Raw genomic sequence first — 13,428 nt, forward strand, 5'->3', positions numbered from 1 at the left:
ATGAGGCGCCGATTTAAAAAATATGAGGGTCGTAGATTAAATAAGGGAAAAAATTATTTTTTACTTTTTAGTACATTTTTATTATTTTGAAGTCCGTTTTAATTTTTGTTTAATTCTTTTATTTTTAACTTTTTAGTTTTATATTTTAATAATAATAATTAGGTGACAGTTTTCATTTCTTTTATCTTTTTGAGTGGGATATTTGAGGATGAAAAAATAGTGCTGTCTTGAATGTTAAGAGGGTGTTTTTAAACTAATATCTACTGATACATGATGCAATTCGTATTCCGAAGTTATTATTGAAATTATCATTACAGTAAATCCTCGTTATAGCCCCGATTTTACCATGCGTAGTACGCCCGGTGACTATCCCCACCATTTCTTGGAATCCTTAGGTCGAGAGTGAGAGAACCCGAGAACGAGCGAGAGGGAACGCAAGAGTCGACGGCAACTTCGTGTCAACTGTTTCATTCCCTCTCGCTCGCTCTTGGGTTTTCTTACTTGCGGCATTGGCCGCAGTCCGCACGGAAGTGCGCAACGTGTCGTACGCTCACCGTCAGCCCCGTTCGTCGGGTTTAAGGTTTAATACGAATGTTTACTGTATCTCGCTCCACCTTTTTGGTCAAGTTCTCAGATAACGAGTTTTGCAGATTTCGAAACCCATTTGCGGCAGATTTCAGCATGATGTACGGACATAAGGGGTGTGTTTCAATTCACGCATACTGCGCATAGACTACAGGCAGTGGTGATTGGTAGTTCATGCAGTGAGTGAATAGGGTTTATACGGTGAGTGTATAGACTCACTGATCTGTATATACTACTGGATAGTGGACGAGGATAGGCGGCTTGTGCCGAATAGAAGCCATTTTGATTCAAAATACTTGGCGCTGCGAAACCGAAAAAATGTTAATTGTCTTAGTATTATTAATTTATAATAATTCCGTTACAATCTAAAATACATATACATATACTTATTAGAAACGCAATTTATACATATTTATTACATGTGTATATATATATATATATATTAAAAGATTAATGCAATTTATTAATATTTATTCAGTTTAGCAATACCTATTCGGGGCGCAGCGTCAAGTTTTTGAATAAAATATTTATTGGTATTGAAATATGTATTTGTATAAAATAGAAATATATCTGTTTAATATTATTTAATACATTTTTTGTTTGTATAAATAGTTATTAGTTATTAGTTTTGTAAAACTAAATATAGCACATCGATAGGTGTTTCTCCCTCCATCAGCGTAGCTGGAGCTCGCCGCTCCCTGCATATGGGTTGCAACAAACGTGTGTCGCCCTATAGCGAATGCGTACTTTATTGAACGAATTACTTATGTATTTTCTACAGATAATTTGTACACATTTGTTTTTGATTTTTTAAGTATAGACTTTTGACCAGATTTCTATATAGTGGATGCAATTATTTTTATTGTAATTAATTAACTATTAGCAGTTCCTGAATGAACGTATATATCTTTGTCAGCAACGTAACCTAACTGTAAAACTTAATTCCACTATAGTAATTGTGCATATATTAATATTTTTCTCAAAGACGAAGCGTAAGAAAGGTACACTTTTAAAACTGTAGATAGTTAGAAATATAATTAAATTTTGATGCATTTACTCAGTCGTAGATTTTGTGATTCTGTCTTTTAGTGTAATTTGAAATAATGGATAGACTCTGCGATCCGTTTAGTTTTAATAAACAAACAGCTACCTTACTACGTGGCTTGGGTGCATCTGAATTAATACCAGAATGCAAAAAAAGAAATATATCAACCCATGTTTTGCATGAACTAAGTACACAGGAATTGATAATGTTAGGTAAACTAGAAGAATTTGAACAATAGCGTTAAATAAAAGCATTTTCTTTTGGATAAGAAAATTTGAATTTCTTTACCTTTAATTAATTTACTCTATATATCGTGAAATGTATCCTTTATATTTTTCGTTGGATTCTAATCAGGCTACTTATTTATATTTAATTTAACCGATCTTAATACAGGTGCCTCTTCTCAAAAAGCAGAAGAAATAAAGAATGCTTTGGATATAAAAAGGAAAAGATCCGCTATCGTGACAAGTGTTCAGGACAGGTAGAAGCTTCGTTAGATTAAATCTAACGGCAATGAAACAATAAGATGGTGACATATATGAAATGAATAAAAAAGCAAGCAGTTACAACTTGTAAATGTTTTAGGATCCAACATTTCTTTGAAATACTTAAACACGGAGAGCAACAGTTGTCTCTGATACAAGCATTCGTAGCCTACTGTCGACTACGACTCTCAAACGAGAGAATTAATTTCTTTATCGATCCCAATAAGTGTTTAAGCGCCTCTCAGATATTACCCATTTCTGTTAATGCAACTTTGGTGGAAGTGGAGGAGGCGAGGAAAAAGCTTTATGAACTCGAACAACTAATTGTAAAGGTAACGTTTAATTAATGACAGAAGTAATTTTATTTACATAGCGATACAATGAAATTTCTTTATTTTTACAGTTGAAAGTGAAACCAAAATGTGGCAGCGCTCATATCTTCTATGTTTCGATTAGTATAGGCTTGGTAACGTTTGCATTGCTGAAAGTGTTGCTTTGATTACATCAGTGTACACAATGTACAAATAATAAATAAACGCTACCACTTAAGTACATAATCCGTGCATATTATTGTTCAATAATAACATCTGCGAAAACGACTTCACCACGCATATCAAAACCGGATTTGAAAGCCGGAGAGAAACCCTGGCAGCATTTATAGATATTAAGGCAGCCTATGATAATGTAAAGCATAACGTCACGATAAAAAAACTCAGGCAAAAGAAGTGTTGGGAAGAGAAAGAGAATGTACGAAAAGTTACAATATCCCTGTAACAGGAAAATTGTGGAAAGAACTCCCGCAGGAAGCGATATTAAGCCCGATTTTATACAATATATACACGTCGGATTTAACAAGTGGTTTAGATACGGAAAAAATAAAAATATTGCAATATACACAACAGGAAACTCGATACAAATGAATATTTTGAAACTGGAACAAGCAATAGAAGGGATAGGAGTAAATCCTAAGAGAATCGGACTGGATATTGCGGAAAAAAAGACAAACATAGAAAATTTCACTCGGAAGTACCAACACGAGGAATAAAGAAAAAGTTACGGTCAAAATCAAAAACAAAGAAATCCAGGAGGGAAACAAGGCAAAATTCTTGGGATAAAATTCACCCTGGATAAAAAGCTGAATTACGAGGAACACACTAACAATGTGATGGAAAAGAGTAAGAGAAGAATGGACATGCTGAGATATTAATCATGGATATAAAGGAAGAAGGAAGGTATAAAGGAGTAAAATACTTCTCATTGACCAACAATAATCTAGAACAGAACCCCATGATTTTAAAAACTGACACATATGGAAAAAGGATCAATCAATATATTGAGTAGAATCAGAGCGAATCATTACAATTTGAATCGTTGTACAGGAAAGGCATGGTGACATAGAACACGTAGTATGGAGATGCAACAGATTCGAGGAGGAGAGAAGGAAGCTGAGAGATGAACTGAAGGAGAGAGGAGTCAGAGAGGGGGAGAGCATTGTAAATATGATTAACGGGGACAAACCATGGGTAGCTAGAAAGATTGTAGGATTCCTACACAAAGTCAAACTGAAAATATGACCAAAGACTAAAAGTAGCTAGAAATTAGAAATACGAATATAAGGAAGGAAACAGGGAAATAGAATACGAAGGGATGAACGAAAGGGCCGTGATATTGGGAAAAGAAAAAGAAAACCTTATAGTAGTATAGGACGATAAACTAGATAAGAGAACGGAATTAAGTAATAGGGGAGAATAGATGGAAGTTGGGACTGCTAAAGTATTAGAGGAAGATAGAAGTATATAAAGTCAAAATAGTACAAGCTCGCAAGATAGCAAGCTAACGAAAAGACTGACGGTTATATAACCATTTAGGATAGGATAGGGGAAAGGGGAACGGAAACGAAAAAAAAAAGAACAGAAATAGAAAAGAAAAGAAGCGGGATAAGAGGAAAAGTTTAATTTATCTTAAATAGCTGTAAAGAGTGCAGGTACACAAAGTATGCACAGGATGTCGCAATTTTGATAAAATTTAGAGACTATACAAAACATAAAGTACAATACAGTATTAAGAATGAAACTAGGTGCGAGATTAAGTTTAAGTCAATGCAATCATAGACAGTAAGATAGATATAACATATAAGATGTAAGTAATAAGTAATAAGCTACACGAGTGTGATAAAATAGACGTACAAAGGACAATGTTAAGTCGCAGAGGGGATTAGTGACCTACGAGCCTACAGCGTATGCTATACACCGTTGGAAAGATCTCGCCAAGACGAATCGATTGATACGATTTTTAACTTCGAAATCAGATGGGAAATCTCGAAATCAAAGTTCGAGATTTTGCGGTTTTTCGGACCTTCATTTCAAGGCCGTGATGGGCCTGCGTTTGCCCTATGGGCCACTAATCCATTGGCGATTTCGTACTGGGCATCATAGGAAAGGGGCCCATAGGACAAACGCAAGCCCAACACGGCCCTGAAATTAAGGTCATGAGGCACATTTGCCGCCCAGCCTGCTAGAGTATCGCTTACATCCCTAGGTTTTTCCTCAGGTGACTACCCGAGGTCCGTCGGGCCGGATGGGATTTTACTACCGGTTTCTTTTGTTCAAAACCGCAAAATCTCGAACTTTGAGGCCATTTTTCGAGATGATCCCATCTGATTTCGAAGTAAAAAACGTATCAATCGATTCATCTTTGCAACATCTTTCCAACGGTGTACACGCATACGCCGTAGGCTCGTAGGTCACTAATCCCCTCTGCGACTTAACATTGTCCTTACATAATGTGATATATAAGTGATATGGATAGACAATAGTATGGAATGGGAGTGAGAGCGTGGAGAGACGATAGTTCATTGGGCGGAATAAGTGATAACTTTTAGCGCCATCTTGTGACATGTAGCACAGAAAATAAACCTAAACATCCATGACATTCATTAAATATATCGCGACACATTTTATTAAAACTCTATTATAAATTTATTATATTATTATACATATCCTCCAGCTGCACAATGGCGTGAAGAAGCGTGCTTTAGCGTGCGTGTAGTTGAATCGAGAAACCTTAGTACCAATGACCCCGTTCAGATGGCGAACAGGTTTATTCCGAAAGATGGCGCAGGCTCAAATCGTCTGTCGGGGATATCCGATTAGAAAGAGTTTACAGGCGGTATTCTCAGTCGCTACTTATTCTTAAGCAAATGCTTAAGCATGCGGCATCCTCTACTATCCTAGTAGCTAGTAAAGGTTGCCGCATGCTTAAGACGATCTTAAGAAATAAGCAAGTAATGAGAATACTGCCCTACGTGATTAATAGAAGAATATTAGTACACGTCTTTTTAGTTAGAGAAAAGAATATATTATGTACTGTACAGATAATGTAATAAAACCTTAGCAACTAATAAATATTTATGACGAAAGAATAATTAATTATAAAACATTAATAACACGCTTCATTCATTCTATAAATTATAAAGCCGCGCGCAAACAGGCATACCACATTCAAACACAAAATCTCACACGTCACAGAGCCTCCCCTGCCGCCGCCGTATCCAGCATACATATACTTACCTACACATCAATGGTGGGATCCACCCTAAATACCACGATGGTGGGGGTAGAAAAAAGGATAACCTCCCTTGACGCGTGCGCGCTTCCATCAGCTTCGAGCTTTCAAATTTCAGCTCAGTCGCCCTAAGATGGACGGTGGAGCGTACGGTGGAGGAAAGGCAGGAGCCCCTTTCGACCCCATTGCCTTCGTCCAAAGGCCTCAAGTCATCCTAAGAGCCGTATCCCTGGTAAGTTCTCGTATCGGAACACCCGAGACCTTCTCGCTCCTCACGGCGACGTCTTCGAGAATTCAACGAAATGTCGATTTTATGCGACGAGCATTGATTTTAAACGATGAACCCATCTCCGCCGCCCCCCTCCCCCTCCCCCAACCCAGCCTTCGCCAACATCGCACGATGGGGTTCTATTGATTTTTCGCGAATCCCCGCGATACTCCCCATAATACGGAATCTCGTACAATTTTCCGTCGATCCCTCCCCCGGCCGTACTGCTCGAATACGTTTTATCCCGATGCTTGAAAGGGGTGGAACGAATCGGAACGTTTACGGTGCTCCGTGTCTGCCCCCCGATCGAGCGAATAACACCGATCGCCGTCGATCGGATCCCGCAGCTTTTAGAACACGGGGATGTTTCGCGGTTTTTTCATTGATTAGAGCTCGTTTCCGTTTCGGAAGAGGGGGACGAGGTGTCGAGAGCGGAGACACCGCGGAATCGATCCTCGGGGCAGAGTTCGAGGCGGTAACTAGTACGCGCACGGTTTCGCCGAGATTCTAATTACACCTCGGAATGTAGGGGATCGGCTGGTGGTTGCGAGGGGGGCCTCTGTTAATTGACGTTTCGCATCTCGAATAATCGACCATTGCGCGAATATATCGCACCACTCGAGTCGTTTGATGCTCGAGGCCGCCGGAAGTGTCATTCTGCCGGAATCATACCTATTTCTCGTTACGAGTGCTTCCAATGATTCAATGGGATAAGAGTTCCGCGGCCTTCCCGTTTCCCGATGCGAGAAATATCCCGAAGTCATCGAAATAACAAACACTTTCAACCGCACATTAATTCGTAACGTTTCTGTTATTTTAGAGCATTAAGATGATTCTTCCCTTGTAATGTTGTGCAAATTGGTTGATTAAATTCTCCGAAATTGTTCACATTCGGTGTACAAAATGTTCCTACGCGCGTACATCCGGGTAATCTAAGTGGAAAAATTAACAACTTATCGGGGTACGAAGTTCCAGCTGTATTGATTATTTTGGGAGCCCAAACTTCCGAACTTGGGGATTATATTATTTTCGTGTTATATTGGAAACCTTCTCTAGTATTTAGTTACAGTCACTATTTTATTAATTATTGTCAATGAATTTATATACATCATAGTTATTATTTCTAGTTTATGCCTAAGGTATTTTCTTTCTGTTGTTTATAGCACTCGATTTGTTTTGTAAGCGTTACGCTACTTGCGGTAATGTAAACGAAGAAATAAATTTTACGGCTGCTTTAATTACTTGAATTACTCCGTCTCGTAATTAGTTTCCTCTACATTTCTGTCTCGTTTCTCAGAACTTCTGACCTTCGTCTAATCCACTTTCGTGTCGAGGCGGAACTGGACCAAGTCTAACCTACATTCGATTTTACATAAATAGCAGCGCGGAAGAGGCAAATATTTTTAGGGGCGCGTAACTGAATTCCAATTTAAGCACTGAAATATCGAATATATCCCAAAGTCAATACTTTGTAACGGATTTCAACGTTCGTTTCAAATGTAGCTTCCATCTTCATCCATCCCTTTACTTATACTTCCTGCTTCCTCTTTGCGCTAATAATCGTATCAACAAACAAACTATATGTGCAGCACTTTATGCCGCTCAATCGAAAACGATAGAAACTCAATTTAGCAACACTTTTAGCCCCACTTGATTGTACCATTAGGATACCCAGTGCGGTGTTCCTTTAAAAAGACCGAGCAGTGTCGTCGAATGATCCCGGAACCAACCATTTCATTTTATAGCTCTTCGCGATAATCGTGTTTGGATGCATAAGCAACAAAGGGTACATCACAAGGGAAGACGGAAAAGAAGTGTGCCTCTACAATGAAGATCACAACGCTTGCAATTACGGGATTGGGATCGGAGTGCTCGCTTTCCTTGCCAGCATCGGATTCCTCGTCGGGGAATATTTGTTCGAGCAGATGTCCTCCGTTAAGACCAGGAAGCACTTTGTCCTCCTCGATTTAGGGTATCGTTGTAATCTTCGTTTTAGCAAAAATGGCTTTCCTCTACACATTTACGTAAAATAGAGGTTGGAAGGAAGTTTGAACTATAAATGGTAACGAAAATAAGACAGTTCCGCTAGAAAGAATTATATCTTGAAATTTATTTATGTCCCATAGATCGGAGGGTTCACCGATATCGACGTGATACTTAAGCCTAGCACAAAGTGAGTTACGCGGACATGTAACAATACGAGTTTCAAACTTTCTTTTCACCGCCACTGTAAATGGAATCCTATCAATTACTCCCGGGTATTAAATTGTCATATGCTATTAGATTGCTCAAGAATTAGAGACACCAAATTTGCGAAAGGGTGCAAACTGTATAGTTCTGTTTCAGGGGAATTAAAATATCGCATTCCGGTGTTTAGATTTTCAGGTTTCTGGGCGTTCCTCTACTTCGTTGGATTCTGTTACTTAACCAACGCTTGGAACAAATCCCTCCCACCAAAGGAGAACTATGGAGTGAACAATGTCCAAAGCGCGATCGCCTTTTCCTTCTTCTCCATTTTCACTTGGGTACATAGATTATAGTTTGAATAAGTTTAGGAGTTAAAGTATATACCTTTGTAAAGACGCAAAATATGTTACATCGATTTCAAATTCCTTATTTGTTTTTGTACACGTTTGATAGGCCGCCTGTGCCTGGTTCGCCTTCCAAAGATTCAAGCAAGGGACTGATGCAGCTTTCGCGCCTAGTTACGAGGCGGATCCTGTTGGAGGAACAGGATATACAAGTTACCCCGATGCAACCGACACTGGCTACCAGGACCCGCCATTTGGCCAGCAGCAGCAGCAGCCACAGCAACAGCAACGGATGCCCGATTTCCAAGCTCCGGCTTACTAACCCCTTCAAACATAATTTATCGCTATCGGTAATGCAAACTTCATTTCAATTTGCGTACAATTTATGACAGCCCCACGCATACCTCTCAAACATACCGGAAAACTAGTGTAAGAGAGGGGAAGTTGGGAACCACGGGGATTGAATTTGAGTCTAGTTAATCCCTCGCTATGGTACAACTCCATTTATCACCACAAAATCTTAGCCAATCCACTTCTCGAAACACGAAAACCGGTTACTGGAACGAAAAATTATAGGTAATGAGGAAAATCGGAGAACTCCTATCGCACGAACGATCCAGATAAATGGAGTTGTTTTACTGTGTATTAACATCTGATCAGAATTCTACTGAGTCTAGATATACAGCTGTTACGTCAACGTTGACCAGTATCTCTATAATTCTACTAACGCCCGGTTGTGTGTGGTGGCCTTTCAGACACAACGCAAGAATCAGTAGGAAAACGAAGGCAGAAGCTCCTCGAGGAACTTTTCGATCACTCGATAGGTCACTGAGCAATGTCGATAGAGTAAGTTCTCATAGTAAGACAACTAGCGAATGAAAGGGAGAAGGAATGAGCGGGAGTTGGAGAGAGGGGAGAGGAATAGGGGGAACATGCGCGCGCTTGTATATGTATGCATGTGGTGTGTGCGTATGAATGAAGAAGAAAGAAGACAAGAATGCATGGGTGCGTACGCACGAAAGGCAACAAACGTTACTTGTTAAAACTGTGCTTCTTATTGTTGACCACTTAATAAGTCTTACACACCTGGAATCAGTGGCGTAAGCAAGAATGAAGAAAGAACATAAAAAAGCAAAAAAAAATAAGAAAGGAGTTGGATTACTTCCCTCGGGTACACAATCAGGATTGAGGCAACGAGAGAGTGCAACAGAGCGAGAGGGAGCGCGCGCGATAGAGAGAGGAAGAGAGAGAAAGATGGGCACTCACCATCCACAGAATGATATATATATATATATATATATATAAAAATATATATATTAATATAATAATATATAAGGTGTGCCGAAAATAGAGCGGTACAAGCGAGAAATGTAAGATTTCGCGTCGCTGAAGTGAAAATAATCGTAGGAGAGTGACTTTTCTTAATTTTTTTTCTAGCGCTAAATGCTCAGTACTCTCGAATAAGTTGCGATTAAGAGTTGAATGTGCACCGCAGCTTATGTCATGAATTTCGGGAATCGAGACGCGTTCCCAAGGGACGTCCCCAAACGTTCAAACAAACGCACAGCTGCACTATGCATTTGATCGTAGCCGGATAGTTAAAACGAGAGGAAAACAGAAAAGGCGAAGGTTACTCTTTATATGTCCTTCTGTCCGCCTTTTCGATCCCGAGCGAGAGGAATCCCTTTATATTTTTCCTTTGTATTGCCGTTTTCAGAACACCGTGTATATGTACACGTATATAAGTACACGTACCGAATGTACGGCAATGCCTGGCTACCAGATGCGGCGGGGACATCGAGGTACTAGTAGCGGGGCATCGCGGTATACAGAAAATGTAATGTAAACGGATACCAGAGAAAGGATAGCGGCTCTGTAATAATTCTTAAGTAGTTACATGCACATATACTTTACCGTGTTATAACGTGTTCATAGAGGAGCCGCCGCGATACAGGGGGGCCCACCGTGGAAATATCGAACCATCTGTTCTCGATTCTACACTTATCGTTGCTAGAGGGTCCTCTGCTCGCAATACGCCCACGCGTGTCCCGTCGACGTATCGGCGGATCCCAAGTACGCTTTGTATGAAACGGTACCGGATGTTGCGTGCCATCGCCGTGCCATACATACCTTCAAGCTAATCTGATTTCGGAAAACCAGCAGGGAACCATTCAGGCTGTTTCGTTAGAATCTCGTGCTCCAAACTTGCGAGCGCGTTTATTTCAGTGTATTTACGCGATCAGCGCGACCGAGAAATTGGGAGAACTTCGCGAGCCAGCACGTGTCGATACATGGCTCGTTAAGGGGGGCGCCCCTTTGTTTGCGAATCATACATTTTCGACCCAGTTTCTCCAGATTTACTTGTAATTATGGCGATAGGATTGAGTTTCGCGACATTGCGAAATTGAATTTCTTGTTTCTGATGTTGACGATCAAATGCCGCTTAGTTGTTTAAACGCAGTGTTGCTCGTAAACGACACTGGATCCATACTTCTTAGGCACTGTGCTGATGAATGATGACGAATTATTACATTACGGTTACATTCCATTTCCTTTTAAGGCATTTCTAACATTCCAGCAATATCGGGGCGACATTGGAATAAAAAATCTCGGGGCTAAATGCACGACTATTAGAGGTACTTTCCCCCGCGTCGACCACGCCGCCCGCGTCTCATGGTCTCGAATAGCGGTCTCGCACGGTAGCGTCGTATCAAGAGCAACAAATAAACATCTGTTTTTATGATAAGCTGTACTACTTTTCTTTTAGAGCGCTCTCAATATTGCGCTCTTCTTAATAACGACTCGAATTGGTGATAACATAATTTTTTACGTGCCCATTATAGTGACACCAGTGCGATAGTACGTTAGAGGCATAAAAAGAAAAGCCACGCGATGAAACTTGAAGGCTGTACCATTGATTTCAATTTGGAGTCTCACTTTGTTTTTCCTCTTTCTATTTAAAGCATCGCCGCGCGTGTGTCGCGTAGTGTAGTCACTATTCTGGGCAACTTTCCTCCGAAAAAGGGAAAATATTCTTGGGCCAATAAGAACTCGGAACTTTCACGGTGTTTCTGGACCTCAGTTTTTGTAATAACGACTGTTTACTACTTCGCAACGTGAACACTGTTCTCTTGCTGAGAAGAAGGAAATATGTATTAAAATGGTATCGATAATTAAATAGTTGTTGTATCATTGTGATTGTACTAGGTGTCTCATTTTAACGGATATTATTGTGTCCTCGTGGATGCGAGCAGTCGTTCTATCTCACTGGTACAAAATACCTTGGCGATTTATTAATAATCCTCGGAAGGATCGAACGTTATCATTCATTTCTATTACCCCAGTGTCCTGTTCCCTCGGTCATATTTGAAAAATTATAAAAGTATCGAGGCTACCACCCCCGCAGCTCTAAGGATCGGCTATCCACATTTAGAAGGGAGGAGAACCACTAGCTGCCTCCCCTCTCTTGGCATGATTAATACGCTAATGTCGCATTGTACGAAACGTTTGATCCGTCGTGATCGCAACTACTGAGACACCTAGTATGCAACGTAGCTGTATTTGCATTCGAAGCAGTAAAAGATCTGAGTGTTTAGAAAGAAGTATAATCGTGTAATTAACTATAGACGAGATACGAGCAAGTAATTATTTTTATGCGCGTCCAACGATCGAATGATATAGCCAAAAACCAATAAGCTTCGATTCACTGACTCTCTAACGCGGTAACATTTGCGAACCAACTGGAGCCGCGCCCCGCCTAGGAGAATTCCATGAACGGAGCATACAAATATCGTTTCATTTCTAGCGTTATTTATGTCACAATAATTCATTAGCGTAGTCGACAAATCCTGGGAGAATTAACGAGAAACATTCGGACCTCTTATTTACTATTAAACGAACGGCAATTATATTAACAATTTGCGTATGAATAAAATTTTAAATTATCTCCCTCACAGTACTGCGCAGTCTATTTCTCGTTGTTTTCCTAACGCCCGTCGTCCAATAGCGTTCCTCAGACTTAAAAACCGGCAATTTCTTTTCGCAATTTCATTGCATTTTCTATACCTATCCGTTGAAAGCGTTACTAGGGTTTGTATCATTCAGTAGCGTACTTCTGTTGTTTAATAAATTTTCAGTGCCTAAAATGCGACCTCATCTTCATATTCCTTTATTGATACCTTCCAGCTACGTCGTAATCTCCACTAAATATTTAATGATTAATAATCTGACCAAAAATTTCCTTTTTTACAAATCAAACTCCGAACTCCTTTATAAGCAGTTACTATCTAAGAAATTATTTCGTTGTTTGATAAGAAAAAAAGAGGAAAAGAGTGAAATCACAGAGAACGGATCAAAACGCGAAGAGTACGAAGCCAATAGGTATGTGGTTCTGAGGCTTCATTGGGTCGACAGATCGATCGTTGCTCTGGAGTAGACTAGGAATTACACAGAGAATCCATCGGCATCGGCTCATTCCGTATCAGCAACACCCGCCGTGATAAGCTGCGGCACGAAGCCGCCCACTATTCAAATGGGTAGCTCTGCTCATTTCTCACGTTTCTTTCGTCGTTCGACGATCGACACGCGTCGCGCTACCTTGTTAGCCTTAGTAAGCATCGCCGAGTTTCCTTGATGCCTATTATATCTTTTTACTGATCGTTAAAGTCTTCCTTATTCGGGGTGCTTTGGTGAAAAGTTGGTGTCGTGAAACAGAGGACGCGACGAGTCAACTTGGAGATCTATTGTTACTGTAAAATGTAAATATGTATAAGTACCTAACATACTCGCTGAACGTTGGGACCTACATAATATGCGTTGCTTTTGTTTCGAAACTCAGAACTTGTGTTTATCAACATTGCGACGCGTCTCACTCGCGTTCTACAAACTACGCGCGCGGTGTCATGGGAGATTTATATTAAGATGATAGTTAGTTAAGCTTCGCTTGTCCCA

General features: G+C 40.1%; 1 protein-coding gene and 1 long non-coding RNA gene across 2 annotated transcripts; one reads left to right on the plus strand and one right to left on the minus strand.

Annotated features, from left to right (window-relative positions):
* The first annotated feature begins 1,299 nt into the window (after nt 1-1,299).
* Syngr (synaptogyrin) lies at nt 1,300-11,676 on the plus strand. Its single transcript, XM_076810768.1, has 9 exons — nt 1,300-1,586; nt 1,675-1,842; nt 2,024-2,111; nt 2,216-2,447; nt 5,798-5,911; nt 7,693-7,919; nt 8,325-8,472; nt 8,588-8,828; nt 9,234-11,676. Exons 2-8 carry the CDS (start codon nt 1,689-1,691, stop codon nt 8,798-8,800), a joined length of 1,176 nt encoding a protein of 391 aa, XP_076666883.1. The 5' UTR covers nt 1,300-1,586; nt 1,675-1,688; the 3' UTR covers nt 8,801-8,828; nt 9,234-11,676.
* Nucleotides 11,677-12,630: 954 nt separating this feature from the next.
* On the minus strand, nt 12,631-13,380 carry LOC143368246 (uncharacterized). The gene is made up of 2 exons (XR_013085186.1): nt 13,254-13,380; nt 12,631-13,161 (listed from the first exon to the last, which is right to left on the minus strand). It is a non-coding gene; the product is annotated as an uncharacterized LOC143368246 (long non-coding RNA).
* Nucleotides 13,381-13,428: the final 48 nt, after the last annotated feature.

Source organism: Andrena cerasifolii, chromosome 4, assembly GCF_050908995.1.
Source record: "Andrena cerasifolii isolate SP2316 chromosome 4, iyAndCera1_principal, whole genome shotgun sequence".
Taxonomy (NCBI): domain Eukaryota; kingdom Metazoa; phylum Arthropoda; class Insecta; order Hymenoptera; family Andrenidae; genus Andrena; species Andrena cerasifolii.

Coding starts and splice junctions, on each gene's coding strand:
- Syngr (XM_076810768.1), top strand. CDS start 1,689: ATGGATAGACTCTGCGATCCGTTTAGTTTTAATAAACAAACAGCTACC. Junction 2,112..2,215: donor GTGACAAGTGTTCAGGACAG/GTAGAAGCTTCG, acceptor TAAATGTTTTAG/GATCCAACATTTCTTTGAAA. Junction 5,912..7,692: donor TCCTAAGAGCCGTATCCCTG/GTAAGTTCTCGT, acceptor TTCATTTTATAG/CTCTTCGCGATAATCGTGTT.